Source organism: Typha angustifolia, chromosome 12 (assembly GCF_048772165.1).
Source record: "Typha angustifolia cultivar Huaian chromosome 12, ASM4877216v1, whole genome shotgun sequence".
Taxonomy (NCBI): Eukaryota; Viridiplantae; Streptophyta; class Magnoliopsida; order Poales; family Typhaceae; genus Typha; species Typha angustifolia.
In genome coordinates this window covers 11,355,861-11,383,175 of record NC_133250.1, presented here as the reverse complement: position 1 = coordinate 11,383,175, position 27,315 = coordinate 11,355,861, and the positions used below count along the sequence as shown (strand labels likewise).

At 39.1% G+C, this 27,315-nt stretch overlaps 5 protein-coding genes across 6 annotated transcripts; 2 read left to right on the top strand and 3 right to left on the bottom strand.

The window, feature by feature from the left end:
- Positions 1 to 39: 39 nt before the first annotated feature.
- LOC140771933 (coiled-coil domain-containing protein SCD2-like) lies at positions 40 to 9,080 on the bottom strand. The gene is made up of 18 exons (XM_073113773.1): positions 8,559 to 9,080; positions 7,525 to 7,713; positions 6,838 to 7,014; positions 6,054 to 6,223; positions 5,183 to 5,243; positions 5,016 to 5,057; positions 4,875 to 4,937; positions 4,185 to 4,234; positions 3,994 to 4,021; positions 3,246 to 3,320; positions 2,997 to 3,107; positions 2,858 to 2,918; positions 2,028 to 2,144; positions 1,795 to 1,916; positions 1,492 to 1,561; positions 1,307 to 1,348; positions 915 to 1,082; positions 40 to 512 (listed from the first exon to the last, which is right to left on the bottom strand). Exons 1-18 carry the CDS (start codon positions 8,916 to 8,918, stop codon positions 406 to 408), a joined length of 2,013 nt encoding a protein of 670 aa, XP_072969874.1. The 5' UTR covers positions 8,919 to 9,080; the 3' UTR covers positions 40 to 405.
- Positions 9,081 to 9,608: 528 nt separating this feature from the next.
- LOC140772132 (pentatricopeptide repeat-containing protein At3g26782, mitochondrial) lies at positions 9,609 to 12,778 on the top strand. Its single transcript, XM_073114043.1, has 2 exons — positions 9,609 to 10,709; positions 10,846 to 12,778. Exons 1-2 carry the CDS (start codon positions 9,756 to 9,758, stop codon positions 11,887 to 11,889), a joined length of 1,998 nt encoding a protein of 665 aa, XP_072970144.1. The 5' UTR covers positions 9,609 to 9,755; the 3' UTR covers positions 11,890 to 12,778.
- A 2,906-nt stretch (positions 12,779 to 15,684) lies between these two features.
- On the top strand, positions 15,685 to 19,465 carry LOC140772725 (uncharacterized). 2 transcript variants are annotated; one of them, XM_073114932.1, is made up of 2 exons: positions 15,685 to 16,586; positions 18,913 to 19,063. In XM_073114932.1, exon 1 carries the CDS (start codon positions 15,775 to 15,777, stop codon positions 16,534 to 16,536), a length of 762 nt encoding a protein of 253 aa, XP_072971033.1. In that variant the 5' UTR covers positions 15,685 to 15,774; the 3' UTR covers positions 16,537 to 16,586; positions 18,913 to 19,063. The 2 variants fall into 2 exon arrangements, with proteins under 2 accessions (XP_072971033.1, XP_072971032.1); XM_073114931.1 differs by lacking the exon at positions 18,913 to 19,063 and adding an exon at positions 19,085 to 19,465 and having other exon boundaries at positions 15,686 to 16,586.
- A 446-nt stretch (positions 19,466 to 19,911) lies between these two features.
- On the bottom strand, positions 19,912 to 21,918 carry LOC140772052 (uncharacterized). Its single transcript, XM_073113937.1, has 4 exons — positions 21,709 to 21,918; positions 21,342 to 21,588; positions 20,163 to 20,222; positions 19,912 to 20,064 (listed from the first exon to the last, which is right to left on the bottom strand). Exons 2-4 carry the CDS (start codon positions 21,550 to 21,552, stop codon positions 19,934 to 19,936), a joined length of 402 nt encoding a protein of 133 aa, XP_072970038.1. The 5' UTR covers positions 21,553 to 21,588; positions 21,709 to 21,918; the 3' UTR covers positions 19,912 to 19,933.
- A 3,467-nt stretch (positions 21,919 to 25,385) lies between these two features.
- LOC140771945 (uncharacterized) lies at positions 25,386 to 27,049 on the bottom strand. The gene is made up of 3 exons (XM_073113795.1): positions 26,368 to 27,049; positions 25,876 to 25,946; positions 25,386 to 25,767 (listed from the first exon to the last, which is right to left on the bottom strand). Exons 1-3 carry the CDS (start codon positions 27,029 to 27,031, stop codon positions 25,606 to 25,608), a joined length of 897 nt encoding a protein of 298 aa, XP_072969896.1. The 5' UTR covers positions 27,032 to 27,049; the 3' UTR covers positions 25,386 to 25,605.
- Positions 27,050 to 27,315: the final 266 nt, after the last annotated feature.

Genomic DNA, 27,315 nt, shown 5'->3' with positions numbered 1-27,315 from the left:
TCTAAATTCCACAAGTAAAAACAATCCACTCACATGAAATGATAAAAGATAAGAGATCAATAAAAACCACAGGAACTCTACATCACAGTATGTGATATGCTATTAACCCCAGGACACCTCAAAGTCAATCCCAAGTGGAAAAGAAAATCGCTATACCACATGACGCACGTTTTACAATAACATAGAAATCACTGAAGGAATCAAAGGCTTGGCACAATTACATCCTTGGGCAAATCTACAAAATGTATGAGGGCAGATGGAGCAGCTGACACACCATTAGAAGTTGTGTGTTTGAAGAAGCTTTTACAGAACCTGTGGGAAGCTGAGTTCCCAACCTTTTCAAACTCGTGGTTGGAAGAAACAAATTCATGTTAACGGAAAGAGGGCAACGAAAAACAGCTACTGCTAAGAGTTTTCTGTGCCTGAAGGAGTTTGATCGATTTCTCTACGGGAAGCTTCCCACAACTGCTGCTCAATACCCAACTTCCTCAGCTCTGTTAGACCTCTCTCCACTGCAACAACAAATTATATCACACAACCTTTTATAATATTTGGGTTACAGGTTGAGTTGACAAGAAAATGCATCTTCTAGATAAATGGAGTAAGCTGAGAACGTGCTCAGTAATACATCAGTAAGTATTGTGCTTTCTGATCACCAGACTATCCAGGACTCATAAAAAGAGCTATAACTAGTATCAAGACAAATATTGCATGTAGCCAGTAATAGTTCTTACTAGACATGCATGTTGGACAACAAAAGCTGTGTGACAGTACTGCATCTCCTCATAGGAAAAAAAAGAGGAAAAAAAAGAAGGAAAACAAAAATTACTGCAGGATGGACTCTTTTTCTGTACGGAGAGAAACTAAAAGTAAATGAGCTAATGGGAATAGAGTAAGGAATATGACATCATTACCATCAATGGCGTCATGAGAACTAGGTCTCTGACTGCTGCGACCAATCCAAAATTGCAGCCGTTCTTCAGCAATATCTTCTTCTACCCCATGAGTTTTGGCTCTTCTCCAGAAGTACATAAGCCATGCCTGCTTGAATGTAACATCTTCGGCCTCCTCTAAGTTTAGTTCTGCAAGATTTACCAAGTCAATTATGCAATGTCTGTCAGCATCTAGAATCAAACAAAAGCAGTAGGGAATAAAGTTGGCAAATCATAACTCAATAATTACAGTAGTCATATATCAATTGTTCCTATATATGCACTTTGATCATTTGAAAAGCATATGAATATCTTGTATCAGAAAGATAAAAGATGGTATGAATAGTATTCGGTGAAAATAGGAGAAGCTTTACCAAAGGCCTCAAAGAACTTCGACTCCCCAGGTGCTTTAAAATCTGTACAGTAATGAATCAGATGTGTAACTTAGCTATTGTACTAGAAGAGAAAACATATTTGGGGCCAGGATGATGGAATCACCGTAGTAGAAACGACATGAAAAATAGTGATATTGTTTTGCAATTTTTAAGAGTCAATGAACCTGAAGTAAATTGTCGAATTAAGTTTGGCCACCGATGTTGACTCACTGCAAGCACAATAGCATCCTCCACCTTGAAGTCAATGTTCACAAAGATACGGAAACACAAAAATCAACATTGATAGTAGATATTGAGGAACAATAAAATGACAGTAGAAAGAGATGTGATGCCAATTTACAAAAAGTTCCTACAAAATGCATCATTTTACACAAAATAGAGGGATATTACTGGAAGTATAACCAAGAACAGATGCACAAAAATAAGCATGAAAAAGTATATACTATGAGTGGAGGATTTCAGGAAACCTTCAAAGATGCAAGTTCTCTTAGGCCCATTTCAACTGATAGCATGCTCTCTATATTGTCTTCTCCGGTAAAGTCATTCAAATCACGCATAGGTTTATTTCTTCTGTCAGAATCATCTCGACCTGTTTGTATCAAACAGGAAACAGAAAGAGCACATCCATTATTGGAGTACTCTAAAAGAAACCTAAAAGATAACACTAAAGTCATGTTAGTCACAGATCAAGATTACTTGCCTGGGCTAGGTGATTCTTCCTTAGCCTTCTGACCAGACGAAGTGACAAATTCAACAGGGACAGGAGCTAACGATGACCAATATTCATACTTTGATGCAGCAATATCTGGGTAGATACCTACAAGTAAATGCAATTAAAGACAACAGCCTCTGTAGTAACTAATTAAGGACGATCTATAGAAAAAAAAAAAAACAAGGAGTTTTTCATTCATACCATACATTATTGAGTCATTCTGGTTCAAACCACAACTTTTCACTATTTCTAGACTGAGCCATGTATTTCCTAAAAGTGTTCAAATATCACCCCCTATTATTAGTCTAGTAAAGGTTTAACCTTACCCTTGGTTAACTTAACACACCTACCAAATTACTAAAATGCCTATGATCAACCTTGGTCAGAACCAAAAAAATAACAATCTAACCAAGTCAAACTCGACACTCTAATTGTTAGTTGGAGGAAAAAATTGTAATGGCCAAATCTTTTATCACAAGAAACAAGTGCATTTTGGGCTTACAAGTATTAAGTTGGGACCTTCTCATCTTCAAGTTATATTCAAGACAATATGATATTGTAACAAAAAGGCGTGAAGATAATAATGATTTTGATGATCCAAAATATTAACAACTGATTAAGACTGCTTAATCAAGAAAATCAGAAATCATCAGGCAATCTGCAGCAAGCAGTAGACATCTTATGTACACTTATAAAAACAATGAGTCAGCGTGCATCTTCATCATGGCTTAAAAGAGTAAATGAACAAAGTCAATGGAATGAATCTATGAAAGGAATCGTCTCATAATGTAAGAACCTGTAATAGGACAGAAAATTACCATGTTGGACAGCTAAACCCCAGTACCGAGCAAGCCAACACCTTTTAAGAACAACTTCTTCCTACAAGAAATGGATATAGAATAAATAAGGTCCAGTCTATAACAAAATGCCATAAAATTTTACTATATATCTACAAACCCTCTCTTCTTGGGTCAAGATCATTCTCTGTGTGATTGATTGGAGAGCCTTCACTTCTGATTCAGCTTCTTTAAGCTGCTCAATGGCTGTTGCAACCTCTCCTTTAGCAGACTATTCAAGATATTAAAGCCAAGTAGTCAATCAAACAATAAAAAAGTCACATTCACATAATCACGAGATTAAAGTTGTTTGAAGACATGTAAAGTTTTAGAAATAATCGCCAACTGTTCACTTTGATTCAAGGAGTACCTCTACTTCTTGCTTTAATGATGTTATTTCCTCATCTCTCCCATCCTTTGCGTCTTTAGCAGATTTAAGTGCAGCCTGGATTGAAAAATAGATCACCCTTAATTAGTTTAAAGACACCATCTGAAGAATGTTCGAGGAGCTAAAATTTTGTTTGTATATCTTATGAGCATCAACTTGTTTCTTTCTTATTTATTCGGTTAAGTCATCTGATGAAATTGTTAAGCATGGTCATTGATGCTGGCAATAACATTAAAAAACACTGTAATTGAAATCACAATATCAAATTGTGCCAGCCAGCTTCATATTTAGGTATAACCTGATAATTAATTGTGATATAAACCCCATTTTTTCACTATTTCAAGATCGACAAAATAGTGGCAAACACCCTCAATAAATTTTAACCTTGACCTTTTGTCAAGAGAGATAATAAATATCTGAATGTTATTCTAGTTTTAAATGTTAGTGGATTCCACACCTAAATGCCCTTGTGATCTTAAATTCCAAATGAACCTACATGAAGAGATCTAAAGAACCTTCAATACCCTCAAGGTTGAAGAAAAAACTCAAAAAAGCATATATTGAGTCAATAATATGAGGAAGGAAAGTTACTAAGATCGTATTAAAATGAATAGTTTATTGGAATATGGTGAGCCAAATTTTAAGGGGCAACAAAGAGACTTGCACAAAACACAAGTTGATACTGCAGGGTTAGATAAGCCAACAATAAACTACATCCATCCATAATTACCTCTCTCTGGCGGAGTGCTGCTTCTTTCCTGCAAATTAGTCAAGTAAAACATCATGGTGCTAATAGAGTAAAGGATGCAGCCAAGTAAAATATCATGATGCGAATAAAGTAAAGTATTACAAAATGTAAAATGCAGAGCTAGAATAAAGTGAAGGTTGCCAACGAAATGTACATAAAGAATGATATGAAACCTGCTCAATAGCCGAGCTTCCAAAGATACCCCTTCTCCAAGAGCAGCAACCTGCATAACTAGAGATTAACTAATGATGATTTAAAATTGTAACTACACCATCAAATATATGTATTCATCTTAGATATTTTTCACATAAAATATTAAATATCAAAGCTTACTTCTTTCTTTATGCAATTGATGACTAAGATCCATCACTCAAGTATACAAGCCTTTATTATCTACTTTAATAGGAATAAAGCACCCACACGGAGTAGGATAAGCATTTATAAGAAGATAAGATGATCGCATGTTCCCATAGATATCAAAATTCAACAATTAGTTACAGAAAAGCACAATTTGCCCAATGCTGTAAGATCAGGAAGGAAATCTCATCAATCATTCTCATGAGAACACATAGGTAGCAGCTGAACACAATGTTGCAAGCAGTTGATAGTCTGGTGAAAACAACATAAAAATGTAGGAGATTCTAACAGGTGAGTGTGAGAAAATCATCTGATGCTTCAGAATAAGCATATGTTACGAATATAAAGTCCAAGAAACTTCTAATGTTTCTGCCAGAGGGGACTATTGGACATCCTCAATGAAGAACAGGTGCCTACATGCAGAAGTTTGCTCCAGTTCTGAGATATAGGATTTACAGCTATCATAAGCTAACCAGAAATAAAATTCAGAAATATTACGAAGTAACCTGTTTCTCAAGCTCCCTAGCCCTGGCCTCTGATTCCTCACATCTTACTTCAGCAAGTCGCAACTGGATGACAAATTTTAATAGAGTAACTTAATGCTGTTTACCACCAAAGAGGTCTCATGATATAGAGATTCACAGTACCTTTCCCAGGATATCCTCATTTTCTTCTTGTAGCATATCAAGCTGCAGGATGAGCAGAACTCAGTGTTTGTAGAGTCCCCAAAATAATGATTTCAATGATAACTTCTCAATCCTCATCTACTATAGATTCTAAGAAGAGGGTAAAAAGAATGATGCTTAGACTATACTTCATCTTGGAGTGCAGAAGCCTCACGCTTAACTCCTGTTTCTCTCAAATCTGTTGGAAACCTGAAGCAGAATGAATCAGCTTATACAAATTATCATCTAGCAATGTTTTGAAACCTGCAACTCATGGAAGAATCAACCTATTATAGCAGAAAAAAAAGTAGGCTTTGTTGTAGCTTAATTGGTTGAATCATATCAGCCTATAACAGAGGTTATAAGTTCGATTTTCCTAAAAGATATTAGGGTTGGATTTCCCCATTGCGATTTGTTTCTTAAAAGAGTTGGCTTGTCTAACTCATATATCAAGGAGGATCAATCTTTTTATCTAGCCTAAAATTAACCTTCAAGCTCATGGTCTATTAAAATAAAAATAAATATAAATAGCAGAACTTATATATGAAATAAGTGTAACATTCAAAGTTTTTTTTTCAGTCAATATTAAAAAGTCAAAAACAACATATTATAAAATGAAAGAAACATTGAATATTGGAAACACATATTCTAAAATGAAAAGAAATGTTGAATATTGGAAACTGTTTTTTAGCTTGGAACATTCACTTGTTAATTCTGTTTATCCTACCTAGAAATCTTCATAAATAGTGGATTCCTTACCAATGGTTTAAGACAAGTAGACAACTGCCTCCTTACCTATCACTTTAGCTGATAAACGAACTTCAGTAGAGCTAGAATGCTTTAAAATACATCATACAAAAAGGAAGAATGAAAGGATTCAAGAGAAAAAGGAAAACAAGGATGAAAGTTTATCAAAAATTAAAGGAATGCTAGGAAATAGTGGCTCTTTTATAACGTTTAAAGTGACATTGCCATATAATTAGTGGAATTTGCCAAAGAAACAAGTAAGCATCACGATACCTCTTCTTCCTGCGAACATCAGCTTGATGTTCTATTGTTGGAATAGGTGATGGTGTTCTCAAAGACGTTTTACTTGGGGGCACAAATGTTGCTGTGTGAGCAGAAACTGATGACCTTCCAGCAGATGTAGAGCGGTTAGCTGAAGTGTGCTCTACAAAGTTCCGAACTAACTAATCAAAAGATGACAGAACAAAATGAGCAAGAAACCAGCAACGAGGATAGTGAAGTAAGTCTTAGCAACATTAAGAATTAAAAGCGTACATACCATAAGAACATGAAATCTTACTATACTTCTGAAAAATCATAATCTATACCAACACTAAGTCACACTATCAGTCAGGTCTATTTTGTAGTTCCATAGAGTTCCAGATCCCAATCGAATCATTCAGCCATTTGATGATCTGTTTTACATCCAATACGGTGATATTGAACCTTAATTTGTTCTACACTTCTACTTTGATTTTAGAAGAGATAGTATCTACACTTGAGAGATGTAGTGCAGGAAAACTCAAAACAATTAAATTTCCTCATTGTATCAGAACCACTTCCACCAAAAGATAGTAATTGCAAATTTGTTCATTTATTTCTTTCAACTGAAAAAATACGAAATTCCAAATATGTGAATCTATGAAAAGTATGCTTATGACAGAAGAAAAAGGTTAATAAGTATCTTGCACCTTGCACACTCCAAAATTCATATTTTTCGTTAGAGAGGATCAACAATAGAATATGTTTGACAAAACAAATTCTTATATACTCTCAGATCATATGTGGAGGGAATTACCGCAGGAGAGGGAGAACGAGTTGACCTCCCCAACAAAGAAGTTGCAATCCCTCCACCATTGTTGCTGACCATTGCTGCAGATCGTGGAGCAGTGTAATTCAGTGTTGATGTGCCACTACTGCTAGTTGCCAAAAGTTTGTCCTCATAGTCCTCGCTGTCATTGGCGCTAATAGAACTCTGTGATGCCATCACTTGCATAAGTGCCTCCAGCAAAAACCATAAGCACATAGAATCTTTTTGACTTCAGAAACCATAAATTAATGATTAGACCACACAGGAATGACTTTAGCAATCCAGTTGGATCTGCATCACTCAGAGTCATGAACTTTTTTCTTCCAAAGTAGGTTTTTTTTTTAAAAAAAAATACTTTTGCTGGAAAAGTTGACCTTACAGATACTTCCCAAACTGACCCTAAGAAATGTTAAAACTTAAAATTTTCAGCATTTCATGTTTGCGCAATAAACCACTGAAACAAAATTAATTTAAAATTTTCAGTAGTTTATATGCATAAAAAACACTAAAATTTTAAAAACTTCCTGTACAAATTTGTCAAAACTTAGATATCAAAATTAAATTTTGGTAGATTTAATCTTGCATCTCATGCATTTTGATATTCATCATCAACACCAGCAGGATTCCACAAAATTATATCTTATATCCACTCGTGCCAGATCTGGAGGAAATTACCGCGGGTGATTGAGATCGAGTTGACCTCCCCAACAATGAAGCTGCAGCAGTCACTCTGCCGTTGCTGCTTGACATTACTGCAGGTTGTGAAGCATAATACCTCAATGATGATGTGCTGCCACCGCTGACTGCTGAAAGCTTATCTTCGTAGTCCTCATCATCATCAACATGATTTCGCGATGCCGTCACCTAAGGAATGGCTCCAACAAAAGCCATAAGCACATAAATCTTACTTGACTACAGAAACCACACAGGAATGCATGTTACAGTTTCTTACTATCAAAAGCTTTTATTTGAATAAATAATATTCAAACCATATATAGCCGTGCCGGCTGCGTACCGGCACATGGAATGAGGGGCGCACGGCACCCCTCCTAATAGCTTCGCCATCGACCTCGTCGTCACCACTCAGGCAACGCGACGAGCGGGAGCTACGACGGCGAAGGTGTTAATTTTTCTCTCCTTTTTTTACGGCACTGCGGACAAGTGCTGCGGCACATGCCGACTGGCGGTTGGCACGGTCCGTGCCATCAAACACTCATAAAAACTCCATGATTCGACAGACATTCTGTAATACACAAGTACAGTACAGCTACAAAATCGACACATTTGAACTTTTTCCAACTCGATGTGGCTATCAGTAATTTCATCAGTTTTTTTACTTTCCTTCATATGATACAAACTTCTTGTTTATAATCCACAATAGGAAAAAAAAAATTCCAAATCCAATTCCTAATCGCCTAATGATCCGTATCACATCAAATGAAGGAAACTTAATATTAAAATGTTCTATTTCAAAAAATCAACAAGAGATTATTATCTGTATAGTCAACAGATACATCAAAGAAAAACTGGAACCAATTAATGCACCTCAAAATATGGAAAACACTTCAATTGAAAACAAGCAACTTCTACGAAAACTCGAATGTAAATATTAATAACTAAAACTTCGCGAATCGCACCATAAAAGACAAAATAGATATTCCACGAAATTAGTTCTTAAGTCCGCTGAAATCATATGTAGTGGAAATTACCGCAGGTGAGGAAGATCGAGCCGACCTCCCCAACAACGAAACCCCCGTCCCTCCGCCGTTAGTTCTCGTTGTCGCCGCCGCAGGCCGTGGAGCACCGTACCTCCGGGGGGGTGTCACGATCTCGTCATCCTCCTCGTCGTCTCCTGCGTCGGAGGCGCTCTGCGACGCCATCACCTGCGCAAGGCGCGCGGCGGCCGCCCTCGCCGCCACGTTCTGCGTCCGCCGAACTCCAGAGAGGCCTCCCCCAACCCCCATCGACGCCGATCTCCGGTGCGCAGGAGAGAGGTTTCCCGGCGACGACGAGCCGTCTCCGCTCCTCTGCCGGCCGTACACAGGGCTTCCCGACCTTAACCTATCCATGGCAGCCGCCCGCGGAGGAAGTGGAACTTCTAGAAGAAGAGGAATAAGGGGTAGACGCCGTTGTATCGGGATCGGACGGTAGAGATCTCGTCGGTTGGATGGTGGAAGAAGAAGAGAGAAGACCTCTTGAGTCGTGAGAAGTGGAGGACAACGAAGTGGGAGGCAAGTAATCGAATCAACTGAAGAAGAGCGATGTTCTCGGTGCGTGCCCAGTGTTTGATCCGCTACAATTTTACTCGAACGGATATTTCATGCTACCCTTGAGCATTTCACGGTACACGGTAGAGGATTGGGATGGATCAAAGAGAGAGAAGGATAAGATGGAGCGAATCCGAGAAGGTGCTCTGTTTTCAGGACGTCTGGAATTATTTTGGTAAGTTTTTCCTTGGTAGGTGGGTGGACCACTAATTAGTATTCAAAACTGAGTTATGGGGGAATTATTGGGTAGTACTTCTTGGGAAGTTATTTGTTGGTAAGTTACTCAGATCGTCTGTGTCCCCGACTGCAGGGAAATTCCTGCAGCTATGGTTATAGATAAAATAGTTTAGTAAGACATTTCTAAATGTCTTCTAATAACTGCCATATATAGTAGTGAAATCAGATAACCTAAAGATAAACAACAGGATAAGGGACATAATTTAGGTTTTTTACAGATAAATCCTGCAATTATAAACTATTACGGACAGTTTCTATTTTTTTTGTGCAGATTGTATCGGTTCCTACAAGCTGCTCTGTCGAGGATCCGCCATCAAGTTCGGTGCGGAAGCACGCATCTTTCTTTTTGGCAAGCAGAGGAAGAGAAGCCATCTCAAAGTTGCTACGTGAAGTGGAAATGGAATGAGGAAGCTCCCACATCCACTTCATTCCACCATTACTCTTCTTCCCATTCTACCCTTTCTCTCCACGCCCTTCTCCTCCTCCTCCCAAACCCTAACCCCCGGGAAGACCAACCTCTCCGCCCTCTTCTCAAGCGTCATCAATCCCTCCTCCGTCTCCTCATGGAATTTCGCCATCGCAGACCTGTTCCGGTCCGGCGATCCCTCCGCTGCGCTCTCCGCCTTATCCTCCATGCTCCGCCTTCGCCTCCTCCCGGACCGCTCCTCCCTCCCGCCCGCCCTCCTTTCCGCCGCTTCCCTCTCCGACCTACTACCCGGCCGCCAGCTCCACCTCCTCGCCCTTCGTCTAGGCCTCCTCCCCGACCTCTTTGTTGCGTCCTCCCTTGTCCACATGTACTCCCGCTGCCGCCAACCACTCGACGCTCGTGCCGCCTTCGACGAGATCCCCAGTCCCAACCCCGTAGTCTATACCGCCATGATCTCCGGCTACGTCTATAACGATTTACCACATAAAGCCCTCGGCTTGTTCTGTCAGTTCCTCACCGAAGAGAATGGAGATGCAGTGGATGCCGCAGCTGCCGTCTCCGCCCTTTCGGCTTGCTCTCGCATTTTAGACAAGAGAGCCACGAAAGGATTACATGGTCTTGTGGTCAAGATTGGGTTGGACTCCAATGTAGGAGTGGGAAATACTTTGATCGATGCTTATGCGAAGGGAGGAGGTGATTTGGAGGTGGCGCGGAACGTGTTTGATGGAATGCATGAGAGGGATGTGGTGTCGTGGAATTCGATGATTGCATTGTATGCTCAGAATGGGTTGTCCGCAGAGGCACTGGATTTTTTTTGCAAAATGTTAAATAGTGGAGGGGTGAGGCAGAATGCCGTTACATTGTCGGCAGTTCTCTTAGCTTGTGCTCATGCGGGGGCGTCGCAGACGGGGAAATGCATTCATAATCAGGTAGATATTTACTTGGTATTCTTTTAGTTGTATGAATTGAATAAGTTATAGTACTAAAGGAAGCAGCTTTATCACTTGATCATGTTAATCAATGCTTGAACATTAAAGTTGTCTCCCACAAATTACATGGTCTCAGGTGGTCAGGATGGGTTTGGAGGAGAACGTTTATGTGGGAACTTCTGTGGTCGACATGTACTGCAAGAGTGGGAGAGTGGAAATGGCTAGGAAAGCATTCAACAGAATGAAGGAAAAGAACATCTTGTCCTGGTCCTCCATGGTTGCAGGTTATGGCATGCATGGCCGCGGCCCTGAAGCTCTTGAGGTGTTTGACGAAATGAGGAGAGCCAGAGTGAGGCCGAATTACATTACATTTGTGTCGGTCCTTGCTGCTTGCAGCCACGCAGGCCTTCTGAATGAAGGTCGACATTGGTTCAATGCCATGAAGAAAGAGTTTGATATCAACCCTGGTGTGGAGCACTATGGATGCATGGTGGATCTTCTAGGGCGTGCTGGTTGTCTTGATGAGGCTTATGATCTGATTAAGGAGATGAAGATCAAGCCTGATTCTATTGTCTGGGGGTCTCTTCTGAGTGCATGTAGAATTCACAAGAATGTTGTGCTAGGAGAGATTTCTGCAAAGAAATTATTTGAGCTTGATCCAAAGAATTGTGGGTACTATGTTTTGCTTTCAAATATATATGCAGATGCTGGAAGGTGGAATGATGTGGAGAGGATGAGAGTCCTGATTAAGAAAAGAGGAATGGTAAAGCCACCAGGATACAGTTTGGTAGAGCTCAAGGGAAAAATTCATGTTTTCTTAGTTGGGGATAGGAAACATCCTCAGCATAAAGAAATCTATTCCTATTTGGAAAAGCTTTCCATTAGGATGCAGGAAGCCGGCTATGTCCCGGATACAGGGTCAGTTCTTCATGATGTAGATGAAGAAGAGAAAGAAACAGTCTTGCGTGTTCATAGTGAGAAGTTGGCTGTTTCGTTTGCAATCATTAACTCAATCCCAGGAACCCCAATCCATGTAATCAAGAACCTCAGGGTGTGTGGTGACTGCCACTCAGCATTCAAGTTGATTGCCAAGCTTGTGGATCGGGAGATTGTTGTCAGAGACTCGCATCGATTCCATCACTTCAAGGATGGTTTCTGCTCCTGCGGGGATTATTGGTAATTTGGTGTCAATGTATTTGTTCTCTTGTTGTTCTCCAACTTATACTCATGCCTCTATATGGCCAAGATCGTTATGAAGAGTGCTGCAGTTAAGAGATAGTGCGTAGAAGTTCTTTATTCAACTAAGTAGGCAATTACAAAGAGATGCTCTTCACTCTTGTGGCTTTCTGTGGCAAATGGGTGCATCTAACAGAGTCCAATTTCTGATTTGTGAAAGCTGATGCCCATGTTATTTTCTATTGCTGATGAGTTTGGAGCACATGATTGACAAGTAGCATCAGAATTATAATTGAGAAGGTTTGATTGCCTTCCTGCTGCTTCAGATATGTTCCATAATAACCACTAGTGTTTGCCGTCAAGGGCTTTCAGAGTCCAGATATGTGGTGACTGCAACTTGGATATCAAGTTGACCTCCAAGCTTGTGGATTTGGGAGATTTCATCATAGGTTTATGTTGATTTCACAATTTCAAGAATCATTTTGCTTCACTGACAATTGTTGGTGAAATTATTCAATGATGAGATGCTCCCTGTTTTCTCCGTGTGTGGTTGCAGCAGGTATACTGACCAAAGATGAACAAAAGAGTGTTGCACTATAAATTTGAGCAGTGATAGTTCCTTTTGAGTAAGTCTATTAACAAAAAATGTCGTCTTTTCTGTAGAATCATTCTTTTGGAAGAAGAAGCATCTAATCTAATTTCAACTGTGACTGCTGAAAGCAGATATCTACCTAACCCTTGCTTGGTGATCTAGAATATATGATATTCCGGTATTCCCCCATCAGAATAAATTTGAATAACGAAGTCTGAGATTCTTGATTTCTTGCATTTGTCCTTCCTTGTTTTTATATGTATGAATCTCTTATGCTCCTCTGAACACTAAAATGAAAAGTTTTATTATTCTGAAACTTTTGAGCAGCACCTATAAGTAGTCAATGGTCAACATTGTCAGGCTCACACAGCTTCTCCATAATTCACCTCTCATGCTAGTGCAAATGTAGTTTAATATCGTTCCAAGGCTTTGAAGCTGGTGGTGATTCCTTGATCGTTCATTTCACTTGAAGTGCTTACATTCTATAATCTATTAACTTTATTTTAAATAGAATTTCTTTCTCCTCTTGCAAACTCTTTACAGTTCTTGCTCTTGGATGTAAAGGATGGATCTTTATTTAGTTTTCAGTTTAAATATAATACCGTCAAAGAAAGCTTCATGCCTGTGAGGTATAATCAATATCGCTCATTAAAAGCTGCAGCTATATGAAAAGCATGAACTATTTAAAGTGCAGAAATAACATTTGATATATAGTTGGAGATTCAAGAGTCCAACCAGATGTTTATAAAATTATTGAGGAGGAATTTGGTGGAACAATCATGCAAAAGGGCACAGGTTGTTGGGTTAACTTTTTTCTGGTTGTGACTTGGGTACATGTTGCAACTGTAGTGGTCGTCATCATGCATAGTTGAGACACTAATTGTTCATATGACATGACTATAATTTCCCATCTCGAGCCTTGACCCATCCACCATACTAGTTTATCAGCTTATTAGTTATTTTTATCTACTCGTAGCCAATCCTTGCTTTAGTAATTTGTATCCACTTATAAGCTAAATGCATCCATCCATTGTAACAGCAACTGCCCTCACAGTAGGTGGTAAAAGAAGTCAAGATAAGCAAACATCATGTCACTACCAAAGCTTATCTCATCTAAAAAGAAAGTCTCTTTTGCTGTCCTAATCATGGTTAAGATCCTAACCATAGGTACTATGAGACAAAAAACATTCTTAACCCCACTAATTTTGGTACTCAATAACATAAAAAATTAAAAAAAAGAAGAAGCATATATATAGTTATTTTTTGTGCATGGGAACATTGGGGAGGCATCCAGTTGAAACCATTAAGTGTTGGTGGTATCTAAACTGGGTAGTGTTCATGCACCATTTGTCTCATTGGTGAAATACAGAGGGACTGGACTCTGTTGTTTAACTTCTATAACCATGGTATGAGTATATATAGAAATATATTATGACTTCAATAAATTATCTCGAAGGTTTTAGACTAAAATTTCAAATTTTACTGCTTTGCCATTGACCACTAACTAGAGTATACTTTTCCATGTGGCCAACCAGACAGACAGGAAATTAATACTAGGGAAAGATGACATTTTTTATTAGGGCTACTCACAGCTTGAGCATCTTCTTTATAAAAAGTGACAGGAAACGAATCCATGAAGGTGGATTTAAAGTGGTGAAGAAGGCAAAGGAGGTTATTCCTCAGTTGCATACTATAACTGTGGTCACATCCTCTGTGAATTTGGAGCTACAGAATGAAGTTCTTATTTCAGTGCCCATGCTGCTCATGCTTCTGCTTCATGAAGGCCAAGAAGATCAACAAACCAAGGGAGAAGGATGCAAAGGGAAGCTGAAAGCAATTTTCATCTTCACAAGATATTGCAAGGAAAAGCAGTATGTTCCTGCATGAAGCTTTCTTATATCATCATATCAATCACTTGTATCTTTCTCTTATATAGGACTATGTAAGTTGTTGTAATGGCTTTTCATCAATAAGAATGCAGACTACTTTGCAGCTTCTTTTTCTTTCTATATGCTTTACTGATGTACCTTTTTGCTACTATAAATGCCTTGAGTTGTGATGGAAAGGCCAGGGAATTATAGTACTTATCAGACTGGCATGTTCAAGCACCACCCTTTGCTGGAAATGCTTCTTGTAGGATTACCAATCCATTATTACATATATCTGGTGGTTAACAATCTAGAATCATTAATATTGCAGAGAATTAATGAATGGTTTATTTACTATGGATGCTGAAAGAATTTCTAGCAGAGCAGATGGAAGATGATGCATTTCATGTAAAATCCCAACAGATTTAAAACTTTAACTGGAGTTTCATCCCTAATTCTTTCCAAGATGGACAAGGTTACAGAACACCAGCAGAGGAACATGTTGGCCATCAGAAGTGAGATTCAGATATTTTCTGCAGCAATTTTAATTTTAGAGATTCTGCAAATAACTACTTCCCCAAGTGAGAAACCAAATAAGTTTTACTATTAAGATGCATGTCAACAAATAAAAGGAAACTTTAGGAGCATTTGGCTTCATGTATTTGGAAAAAAAAAATGCAATTACATATATAAAATTGTCGTTTATTGAGATGTATCTGAAACTACATTAGTATATATTTGAGATGATTGTTTAGTTCATAGATATCATAAAACAGTGTCTCAAAGTGTTAATCAGCACTTAAATTCTGTATTCTGACATCCACTTAATGTTAGTGGAAGTCAAAACACAGTTTCTTGACCTTTCATGAAAAGGAAAGAGTATTAAATATGTAGTTGATATTATAATTTGGAGAGTAATACATCAAAACAATATATATATATATATATATATATATAAATTTCTTATTTAATGTTATAGATAGATGTATTTTGAATTATGAGCAAGTAAGCACTTATATGAATCTTGAAGAGAAAAATATAATTATCATATACTAAAAGAAGATTGCATAAACTCCTTGATCAGAGCAAACCTTGAGCTTATACTTTTCTTCTAAATTTGATGCAAAACATCACTCTCCATCTAATCCCACTCATTGACTTCAAACTTAGCTTTACATTCCACAGTCAACGAGTCAACTCACATTTCGCAGAAGTATTAAGTATAGGACCCCCACCCCCCCCCCCCCCCCAACGATTCCATCCATGACCATACGACATATACACGCACAGTTGGACATGTGTCGCTCATACTTTCGCATTCGGAGATAATTTCAACTTACACATTACGGACAAAAACTCACCATCACTCCCACCCACTTAAAAAAGGAAACCCTTAATCCACTTCCAGCTCTCCCTCTCTAGACGAGCCATGGAAGACATCCACCCGCCGGAATCCGCCGCGAACGGCGGAGACGCCGCCGAAACCCTAGGTCCAGCGCCGTCCTCTAAGAGGCAACGCCGTCCCAGCGTCCGCCTCGGCGAGATCGGTGACCAGCCAGCCGCCATCACCTCCGACCTCTCCCTCCGCCGCCACCCCAAATCGCACCACTCCAAGCCCTCCTCCCGCATCCGTCACCTCACTACCTTCGTCTCCTCCGGGGACGACGCCGCCGCCGACGACGACCGCGTCCTCCTCCCCGTCGACGAGAACCTCGACCCCCTCTCCGGCGCGGCTACGAGCCGCCGCGGGGCGCGTGACCCGAAGCCGTGGCGGTGGCGGTCCAGATCGAGCTGGATCGCCCCTCGGGCAGAGGAGATCGCCGAGTTGAAGTCAAGCGGCGGAGAGGAGGCTGCGGACGAGGGGTACGATGAGGAGGATTCGGGGGCTAGGGTTAGGGTTTCGGAAAGTAGGGACACTGGACCTGCTGCCGTGGATGGGGATGAAACCGACGGTCGGGAATGGAGCAATCGGAATGGGCGGTGCAGATCGGTCGAGGACGGCGGGGTGAAATCCTGGCTAAACGAGTTGGGTCTTGGAAGATACGCGCCGGTGTTTGAGATCCATGAGGTGGATGATGAGGTGCTGCCATTGCTGACACTGGAGGATCTGAAAGATATGGGGATTAATGCGGTTGGTTCGAGGAGAAAGATGTATTGTTCAATCCAGAAGCGGAGGAAAAACCAAACTTGACTGGCGATGGAAGCAAGATTGGATTTTTGGATGATTGAAATGCTGTGGTGGTGAGCTCTTCTCCGTAAAAATCCAATTTTGCTTGTAGTATAATCGTCTTGTTTGTTTCTTTAGCTATAATGGCTTGGACCGGTGTATATCTTGTCCTGCCATAAAATGCTATAACACTTGAGCTTTTGAAATCTTTTAACAAGAGAGTTAATGAATTGTTCCGGGTAGTAAGAATATTTGATCCAGTATATGTGGTTTTCATGCTTATATTAGCTGCTTATTTAGTATCCTTGTTCATACTTCTTAGTTTTTCTTCTTTTCTTTTTTATGGATGAGATGTGCAAAACCTCTGTCCTAATGCCAAATCGAATCTGCTGTTGACCAAACTGTCAAGAACCAGTAGCATTAGGGTGTTGAGCTTAGTTACACTTGTTAATGCCTCTCACCTAATGTAAGTCATGTTGCAATAAGACTTGTTTAAGGGATTATGTTGGATTATTTGGGCACACATTTGTATTCCAGCTTTGGAAGTAAATGGATCAAAATAGAAGGAAAACAACAGAATTGAGATAAAGGTTTTTCTTTGGACAACTTAATAACTGGTACAAATTCTTCCAAATCTCTGTAAGTGGCATCTCATATTTTTATTTATTTACTTTTTTCAACGGTACTGCTTTTTTTTTAATTATAAAAGGGTGTTTGTTTCATTATTTTACATTCATTGCTATATGCTGTTAAAGCATATTGTTAAGTTATAAGTGAATATACACATTGGATAAACTGAAGTTAACTAAAATCTTCATAAGCGCCATGGCTAATTCATGAAAACAAGAAAATATTGTTTAGAAGAATGATTTGAGACGTGCAATGTCTATCCATGACTAGAAAGCTTAAAAGGGATGTAATTCGGAAAGACCTGATGTCCTCAGAAGATATGCAACTCAGAGATGGGAGAGATGAAGGTGCTTTTTGGTGGAAGAAGCCTGACAATTTTCAGTAACAGTAGTGGTGATATTTATTTTCTCTTGGAAAGGAAGTAAGATTGAGCTTATTCCCTTTGTCTCTGCTTTGGAATGTAGGCTTTTTCCATGCACAGGTATAATTATGGAGCTTTGCTCTTTTGCATGAGCTTAGATTGTGAGAAAAAATGAGTCTTAATGCCTTCTGGCTTAATAGTATTCATGGCAAGCACCTTGTTGCTTGAATCATTCTTTTGGCAGGATTATACAATTTTTGGAGGGTTGATGTTAGGTTAAGCCTTTCGTAAATTGTGTGGTTCTTTTCTGGAAAGTTATCAATTTCAGTTATACTGCAGCTACCAAACATTAGAGGGAAAATGGCTGTAGTCTGGACACTGATAAGAATTATTAGAAGTTTTAAGTTGAAGTAAAGCACAGATGTAACATATTATCTTGATAGAATGTCGTAGTTAAGCCAATGAGCATCAATGCTCTTTTTTTTCCAATTGGGTCACTCAGGTAAGGCAAGCTTACTGATTTATTCTAGTGATAGCTTTTACTTCTGATCTTGTGAAGATCTTGATAGTATGGGACACAATGCAATAAACCTGCATGACTTTGTTGGAAGGTATATAATGCAAATATTTTCTACACAATATATTTTAGAGACTTAAGTATCATATGTTTTGTGCCGCCCAGCATAGGGTGGTATGTTTATGGTCTACTCTGGTGAAGAGGAGGGAAGACGGCAAAATGGAGTCACGGGAGAGAGGGAGAGGGAGGGAATGCTAAAACTAGAACACCTTGGTTTCAGAGAGCACCTTGGAGGCAAAAATATCAATAAGCAAGTTCTGGCTGCAATTTACTTATAGGAACTATGTTAATGTTTCAAATTTAACTACTTATATTTAAATTCGAAATATAGTATTAAAAATGGAAATAGACACTCTCACTACCTTTACAGATGAGAAAATAGCCACACTCAACATAAAAGTACTTCAGAATATCACTGTAACACTCAGAATGTTGTCAATTTCACTTTCATGTACTTCATACAATAGTTGGACAATGTGTATAAATTCAAAGAGAGTTGGTTAGGGGCCGTTTGTTGATGTTACTTGATCATTTTTCTGGTTAATCTTGAACAAAAGGGAAAAAGGTCAATAGGACGACTATAAGATGAGTTATGGTTTATGGGCCTAGTTCTAACTAGGAGCAGAACACAGGTATCTTGATGGATCTTTCTTAGTTTTATAGGATTCTGACCTCATTGAGAACAGTTATTGATTATTATTATTATACTGCAAGCTCAATATTATATTATAAAAGAAAGTGAGTTTTCATCTCTCCAACGAAGTTTATTGGCCTACCATATGTTTTCTTTTGCGCACTTGTGGGCTCACTTATGCCTTTTGCTTTTATGCAGAAAATTTAGTGAACTGAAGATTGAAGAACACTCAAAGACAGCACATACACATACACACACACACATGGAGTCAGATACACAAACACACACAAAGATAGACACTAGTATAAACGTGCACTCACCCAAATACCTGTCTATCGGTATATTTACTGGTTTTGTATACATGATGCAGTTAATTTCAGACCCAAAGAAGCAAATCAATGAAAAAGATGGCAAAGAGAAAATGATTAGGAGAAGATGTGGACAGATGAAGCAGATCCTTATTATTGTTTGCTGAATCTTTTGTATAACATTTCTAATCTTTTTTGTAAGAGATAACTAGATCCAATAGATTCCGGGAAGAAAGTGTAACATGCTTGCTTAAGAATTTGGGATGAACAACACAGTGTCAAAAAGGTCCTTGAAGTGCTTGGACACAGAGAGAGAGAGAGAGAGAGAGAGAGAGAGAGAGAGAGAGAAGAAGATAACTTCGTTTGGCTGTTTTAATTTGTGGAATCACAATTTATGAAGTTCCACTCGCGGAAATAAAGCTTTTATCTCAGTTACAGGGTACGATGACAGGGTATGATGACTGTGTTTATATTTATCTGTGATGTCTTGGAATTGTTTGAAGTGGGCAGTCCAATTTCAATATTTAGCCAGAGGAATCTTTAGTCAAAGAAACATTGTTTGTAACATGAGCAGTTGGAGAATTTAAGTAGAGTGGTTAATCTTACATAGTTAGATATATCTTTACATAATTCTGCTGTAATAGGTCATGATCGTACATTAACTTAGCAGGCATCTATAATTAATCACCTGTTGCTTTTACATCAGCTAAGCAGTACCAATCAAAGTGGGTGATTTCCTGAGTCCTGATGCTTTTACATCAGTTAAGCAGTAGCAACCAAAGATACTTGACCACAAGATTAATGACAATTACTGAATCTGCTCAACTATTATTCACGACATATGCTTAAAGAAAATTCAACCAAGAACATTTCTCACATGTGTGCAGTATTGGCAAACCAAGTAACTGAATTTATGTATAATTGATCTGTTTACAAGTAATATAGTTTATTTTAACAGGCAATACACAAATAGCAACTATTACTTCCACCAAAGTACTCTCCAAGTCCTGTACTGCTCTGTGAACAGCCACGCACCATATATCTGTGGGGCATGCAGAATAATATCAAGAAAATAAATAAGTGCAAGAAAAATCAGCCATAATGCCAACTAAAATTTTCAGACACCAGAAGGAAGCTCACAGTAGGATTTCTTAGAAGCAGCATTCCTCCAGTATGCAACAGCAGCAAAGAGCAGCTGCACTGCAACATCAAAAAGAAGATGATACGTTTCATTAACCAACGAGAGATTATGAACCCAAAATATTGATGAGGAAGATAGTCAGACACTAGACGAAAAGGGAAATAAGTATCTTCAGAAGACAAGACGATCTTGTGATGTGATCATATTTAAGTTGATGATTCTCTATCTAAACGGTAAAGAAAGAGAAAAGTTTGGCACTTTATTATGTGGATAAGGAAGTGGACTGGCTTTTATTTCTGGCGATTGTATAATTTCTTGTTATATCCTCTTAATCACAACGACCGACTGATTTTAGCACATCACTTAAGTCTAGTTGGAATCAAATAAGAAAATGAAGAGCAGATACAGTTTGTCTCATGGCTTGATCTGTGCTAATTGAGGATCAAAGTTCATCACCCAAGCCTTTCTGACCATGATGTTGAGAAGTTCGAATGGAAATTCGATGAGATTTTAGGGCCAGTGCCAATTTTCGAAGTCAGCCTGAAATATTCTCATTCCTGAGCAAAGAAAATTAAGAATAAGAGCAGATTTGCCAGGAAGGCAAGTCTCTAGCAAATCTACGAAAGATAATCTAAATATCGAAAAGATCAAGAAGAAGAGGGGAAAAGGTTACTTCTTTCTTTAGAGACTAGGGAGAACTTAAATAAAGCCCAAATGCCAAACAAAATTTACTTTCTGTTGATCATACTCCAAATTAGCAGCAATCCAACAGATTATGAGAAGAGGTAAAGTGCTGTGAGACGTAAAGCCTAGAATTGCTTGAATAGATCATTACAAACAATATCTGCAATAATTTGCATCGCATTAGATATTTTGGGGCAGGTAGAAGAGGAAGAGAGAATCATTGTAAGCCAGTAACGTGAAATACTATAATCTAACACTCTCGGTTTCATCATCACAAATTCACAAAGAGTTCTTACGAAGAATTTGCTGCTCTTTCTAGTGGAATCAATCAATTACATTATCCACCACAAGATCTAACCTTGCCTAATCCAGGAAAACTGAAAACCCCAATTTTGCCACCACAAGTTCTTGTAAATTGAAAAGAGATATGCTATAAAACCCACTAGAAAGCCTCAAAAGATACAACAAAAGTGAAGCAGATAAGAGATGCATACCATCCTCGTAAGAATGAGAAGCAGGAGTCACCGCTATGGCCGTGGTCGTGGCTGTGGCTGTGGTAGTAGACATGCGATTGAGGTGGAGGTGGAGGAGGAGGGAAACCCTGAGAGAAATAGCCCTGGTAACCATGAGGAGGGGGTGGGGAGTATCCTCCTCCCTGATGTGGCGGCGGAGGAGGAGGGTAAAGAGGAGGAGCAGAAGCCCCATACGGCGGAGGTGGAGGTGGGTAAGGCTGTGAATACCCTGCAACAACTCAATATCGATCCCCCCCACCAAAAAAATAAGGAGGCAAATTTACGAAACAATCAGCAAGAATTCACCTTGGAAAAAGAGGGAATTTTGAGGAAAGGAGGAGTCTTTTACCTGGTGGCGGGTAGGGTTCTTGAGGAGGGAATTGCTGGTAACTCATTGCCTTCTTCTTCTTCCTCCTCCTCCTCTTCCCTGTGATCGTAGAAATGGCGAAATTACAAGCCTTTGGATCTGGAGATTTTTCTTGTTTTACTTTCTCCTCTCTGTTGACCCTTCTGCAAATATCCAGCTGTCATCTGATCTTCCTCTGGATAAATTGGGAATACGAGGGATCTAATGGAAGGTTGTGATCAATTATTAGGATTAGAATTTCTTATGAGATTTTAATATATCTTATTATGGATTTCATAATGAAATTTTAGGGTTTTATTTATCCGAAATAAATAATTAAAAATAATTCAGCTTCCGATTCCACTGACCTCCCAGCTATATCTTATTAACTTTTTTTTAATACAATTTATAAAAGTTAAAGTACACAAATATTATTAAAAAATATTCCTTTCCTCGGATGCAAATATAGTACACGATAAGTATTAGCCCAGTCGTCCTTGGTCCTAGTCAGATTTGGACTTGTGTCCGAGTCCAAACATATGGGCCTCTGGATTCATTTGATCCTTTGTATTGTATTTGGAGAGGGTTAATTTTATTATAGGGTTTGTCAAATTTTCGTTGATTAATTAGACCACCTAGTCAATTTTATGTATACTTGAACACTTCCAATAGAGCTTTCAAGCATGAGAGGGAATAGATTTTAGGATAAATTATAATTGTAATTAGGCTTAGATTTACTTTATCTTTCTTAGTTCCATTTATATCACTCTACCTCATTATTGTTATATTTTTATTATCTAAAATTTGATTAATATTTTTTAAAATGTATTAAAAGTTTATCAAATCTTCTACAAGTTTTAATTTTAGTTGAATATAACTATAAAAAAATAAAGTGACACAAATAAAATTATAGGGATCTAACCATAGGCGTAGGAGGGATAAAATATAATCTCCCTTAGATTTTATTAGCTCCAAGAAACTCTTTAATCTCTCCTTAAGACCTTTTATTTATTTAAACTATTTTGCTCAAGAGATGGAGTGATGTTGCCTCGGCAGTTAATAGTGTGGCAAGGAATTATACAGGATTCAATCTGCTCTACATTACTCTCTTCATCCACATCAATTTGCCTCGTCCATAGCTTTTTCCTGTCTCTATCTTTTTATTAGTGAAGTGCATATATTCTCTCATGAATTCTCCTGAGGTCAAAGAATTTTGTTGTTCCATTGTGGAACCACTAATTTCTCTTTGGTTTAACACAACACGTCATCTGCTTCTAATAAGAGAAGACAGTGATCAAGTTGCAAGATGCCTTGCTTTTAGAAGATCACAGCAAAGGAGATTCCATGACCTTTTTCTTTTTTGTTTCTCACCTTTTCCTCTCATTCTTTGTGGTAGATTTTATTCCATAACAACGTCAACTGAAATCCTCAATTGTCACCATGATGATAAAGTCAATGGCATTCACCACTAACTAAAGGTTTTGGGTTCCCTCCAAATTGGATATTTGACTTGTGCCTAGCAAGCATTGAGGTTATGGCTTTCAGGTGATCTACCAAAGCAGTTAGAGAATAATGCGAAACTTCTTGGGCTAAAAAGGAGTGAGTTTTTATCTCCAATGCATCTTTCCATTGCCGTCATGGTCTTTGTCAGAATTCAGAGGAGAAGAGAATAGGAAATCAAGTGTCCCATGTACATTTGTGGAAGCATATTCAAAAGAATGGCAGTCATCTAATCTTTTGGTGGTGATTTAATTGGACTCTGTCGATGTTATTAGTACCTAGATTTTTTAGTTTGGATTTGAATATGAACTTAAAGTTCAGTTTCATTTTCTCTTCTTTTACAGTAAGATTCCATAAAATGTGTCATGAAAATGAGCTATACCCACCTAGTCTGGCCATTAGTTTTCCTCTTTTGGAATGAATTGAGGCCATTGACCTTATTCTATATAAGATGCTCAAAGAACAGAGAATCAGAAAAAATTTCACTCTCTTTATGCTCCAAGAGCGAACCATTCGATTTCAATGGCAGTCGGTGGCAAAGCTTTTGTTCTCTAACATGCATGCATTTCACTTTGTGAAGGATATAGATGTTTCTCCATTCAGATTATTGTATTGAAACCATCATGTATAAATATCTTTAGAAAGTTTACGGACCGGTAGATTCAGAAACTGACATGTAGAAGGATGAACAACGATTAACCGTAATCTGGCTAGACCAACTAAAACAAGTATATGAAGCCATTCAGATTAATCTGAAAGTGAACTTATTCACCTATGTCATTCTCTCCAGGTGATCAAGCTAATCGTTTATGATCCATCAACAACACAGACTGAGTTCTGCTTTGCTCTGAATGCTAGGATAGTTATTCAACCTTGATTTTCTTTTATTAAAATGAATCCTTGCAAAAATACTTCCATTACAATAGGAAATCTGTCAATAAAAAAGTTACAAGTAAGTACAGATAAATGTGTTTCTTGCTAGAATCTAGGATTGATGAGCTGCCAACTCAATAGAGATAGCAATCAGATTAACCACATCATGCCATCACGGCCAACTAAGGGAGCTGCTTACAATCTTCATGAAGCTGCAAAGTAACAAATTCCTTCTGCCTATTGAAACACCAAAACATGAACACATGACAGAATGATCTTGAAATTTAGTATTGATTGCGAAGCCCATTTCCCGAGCTATTGTTGTTTGTTCTGCACCTAGAAGCATCACAAGAATCATTAAAAGATTTAATTTGTCAAGCATTCATTCCATTTACCTTTTATATACCTGCATTCCTGTAGAAGTGTGAAAACCTTATGATCAAGCTCACTTGGTATTAAAGAAGAGATGCACGTCTAGCATGGAAGATAAGAAGCAGTCAGATTAGCCAAGGAGACTGCCAATAAAGCCACGAAGAGCTTTCGAGGTACTCGAAACCTCCTTGAGGTTACCGGCAAGTCATCCTTGGCTACCTAAGATAGACTCTTATCACCATGTAAGACTTCTCTTCTGTTAGCTCCTTGATTTGCTTGCATTGAGTTATTAGGCATGAATTTATAGATGTGGAAAGGAAAGATTTGAGATCTGGCTTTAATACAGAATATATTCTTGGCATGCTATTGTGCTGTTGCTCATATCAGCCTCAAAACCTACTTGCCTAGTTGCATTCTTACCTTCTTACTGATAGTTTTTTTCTTTTTATTTTGAGCTGGTGAACAAGCATAACCCCTAAAAGGTCTCTCAGGAACAGTGGGTCTCATAATTTAGAAGAATGGAAGATTTCTTTTGCTTTTGCTATTATTAGAAATTTCCCATTTAGGCATGAATGGAGGTTATTGACCTTGTATACAAAGTAAGATGCTCAGATAGCATATGATCAAAGAATCTTCATAGCAACATGGCTACATGACAAGATTATAGTGCATTTCTCACCCTCTTTAATTCTTTATGCTCGAAGAATGCATAATTCCATACCAAAGATCATCACAGTTTCTCCCCAGATGATGGTCAGTGGGAAAAAGATTTGGTTCTCTGAAAGGGATTTAACTTTCGTAGATATCTACCGCATTTTGGCGTTTACAACAACAACACAGTAGCGCAATATGCCTAAATATTTCTTGAAAGTGAAAGGAGAAATCAGTACACAGACATGGAAAACCAAAGTCTACACAGGACTTCATGCACAACCTTGAACAATTAAAGCAAACAAATATTTTGTTGAATGTGTTTCCCAATTACAGGAAAGTTCATGAAAGATGAACTGAACTGATGGCAACAAATCGCCGTCCGTTGCAGAGTTGGCATTGTAACAAACACCATACAACAAATACAGATCTAATAATTAATAGGAGATAAGGTTTCCAAGTATTAATCATTTGGAGAGCAACAATTGAATCTAAGCAGCCTTTTCAGCTAACGGATGGGGATTTCTCATGGTGAGGTGCTGCAGAATTGTTGCTATAGCAGTTCTTCACATTGAAGAACTGACGGACGGCGCTGGGTGCCTTTGATAGAGCTAGGATTCTCTTCCCTTTTTCCTTCTTAAGTGGCTTGAATCCTGACTCCTGTGTCTAAAGAAGAAGAAGAACAACAAAGGCTATTTAGTTCTAATCTAGTTAGCCCATTAGATGACTCACTTGAGAAAATTATAATTCTTGTCCTTTAAGAAGAAAGCATACCTCACTTGAATCTGCTGATTCAGTGCTCTCCTCGGTTTCATGTGCCTTGTCTTTAATTTCATTAAGTTTCTCTGCATTCATTTGCATGTAATCAAGTGGATTATTTAAGAACTTGTGAGCACTAATGGGAAAACAAATCCTCATGCACAAGGCTTACATCACTCGTTAAATCATAAGAAAAGTTTGTGCAGTATCAGAATGCAATTAACAGTGCATATTTACCATGGTATAATGCTATGAAACAAGACACTTCTTGCAAATAACCACCTGCATTTAACAATATTGCAAAAGCCTCCTCATTTTTACTTGTTAGCAAGCGGAGAAGGTGTTTTTAGTAAGAAAGTTCTGTAAGTATTCTGTTGCAAATATACCTGGAGATAGAGGGGACTCAACTTGCAAATATTAAAAAGAGAGAGACCTTTTGTGCATTAAGTTCAACATGCAGGTGTTTATTTGCGAAAAAGAAGACCAAATAACGGGATACGAACGTACCTTTTCTTAGGAAACCCATTGATTTCACCGAGTCATCGTCCGAGTCGTGAACCGCTTCCAAGTAGTAGAACCTAAGACTCGGCGATCCCGGATTCTCCAATGCCTCCTCCTCCTCCTCTTTCTCCTTCGTCTCCTCCTCCTTATCCTCTTCATCCTTCGTCTCCTCCTCCTTATCCTCTTCATCCTTCGTCTCCTCCTCCTCCTCCTCTTTCTCCTTTATCTCCTCCTCCTCTTTCTCCTTTATCTCCTCCTCCTCCTTCTCCTTTATCTCCTCCTCCTCCTCCTCCTTTATCTCCTCCTCCTCCTCCTCCTCTTTCTCCTTTATCTCCTCCTCCTCCTCCTCTTTCTCCTTTATCTCCTCCTCCGATCCGATGGTCTCTTCCTTCTTCTTCTTCTCCTCCTCCTCCTCCACCCCCTCCAGCACAGCCTCTTCGGGCTCCGGCGCCACCGCCGCTGCCTTCATCTTCATTGTCCTGGACGAGCTTCCACCGTCCACGTCAGCGTCTGTTTCCTCCGAGCGGAGGAGCTCGGTGGTTGAGACGATGCTGTACCTCCTCGACCTCCGCCTCCGCCGCCGCTTCACCTCCTCGATCCTCCTCCGGATCGGCCGCAGCCCGGGGGTGAGCTGCTCGTCCGCCTCCATCTTCGACGCCCCGCACCCCATCCGGAAGAGACGGGGTCCGGCGATCCTTCCCTTGGGGTTATCTCGAGGCCAGAGAAGCGATCAAGAGAGACGGGAAGAACGAGGAATGTGTATGGAAGGAACGGATTAAGGGTAGGGTTTAGAGGCCGAAGGGGCGGCGGAGAGGGTTTCCCGGGGGGGAAACAGTTCCATTATTGGGAAGAAGGGATCTCAACCGTCCAACCGTTCGATTGGAGATAGGATGAAGGTCGTATGCATAAACTAAATGCTGGAATTTCCTGCGCTGGATACTTTGCTACATTTTA

Excerpts from the sequence above, each read along its gene's own strand:
- LOC140771933 (XM_073113773.1), bottom strand. The coding sequence starts at position 8,918 with ATGGATAGGTTAAGGTCGGGAAGCCCTGTGTACGGCCGGCAGAGGAGC. Across the intron at positions 5,244-6,053 it reads GATGTTCGCAGGAAGAAGAG|GTTTCCAACAGATTTGAGAG; the intron begins GTATCGTGATGC and ends ATTCTGCTTCAG. Across the intron at positions 4,235-4,874 it reads CTAGGGAGCTTGAGAAACAG|GTTGCTGCTCTTGGAGAAGG; the intron begins GTTACTTCGTAA and ends CTAGTTATGCAG.
- LOC140772132 (XM_073114043.1), top strand. The coding sequence starts at position 9,756 with ATGAGGAAGCTCCCACATCCACTTCATTCCACCATTACTCTTCTTCCC. Across the intron at positions 10,710-10,845 it reads GGAAATGCATTCATAATCAG|GTGGTCAGGATGGGTTTGGA; the intron begins GTAGATATTTAC and ends ACATGGTCTCAG.
- LOC140772725 (XM_073114931.1), top strand. The coding sequence starts at position 15,775 with ATGGAAGACATCCACCCGCCGGAATCCGCCGCGAACGGCGGAGACGCC.
- LOC140772052 (XM_073113937.1), bottom strand. The coding sequence starts at position 21,552 with ATGGGGCTTCTGCTCCTCCTCTTTACCCTCCTCCTCCGCCGCCACATC. Across the intron at positions 20,223-21,341 it reads TTCTCATTCTTACGAGGATG|TGCAGCTGCTCTTTGCTGCT; the intron begins GTATGCATCTCT and ends TTGATGTTGCAG. Across the intron at positions 20,065-20,162 it reads TGCTTCTAAGAAATCCTACT|ATATATGGTGCGTGGCTGTT; the intron begins GTGAGCTTCCTT and ends CATGCCCCACAG.
- LOC140771945 (XM_073113795.1), bottom strand. The coding sequence starts at position 27,031 with ATGGGGTGCGGGGCGTCGAAGATGGAGGCGGACGAGCAGCTCACCCCC. Across the intron at positions 25,947-26,367 it reads AATGGGTTTCCTAAGAAAAG|AGAAACTTAATGAAATTAAA; the intron begins GTACGTTCGTAT and ends AAATGAATGCAG. Across the intron at positions 25,768-25,875 it reads AATCAGCAGATTCAAGTGAG|ACACAGGAGTCAGGATTCAA; the intron begins GTATGCTTTCTT and ends CTTCTTCTTTAG.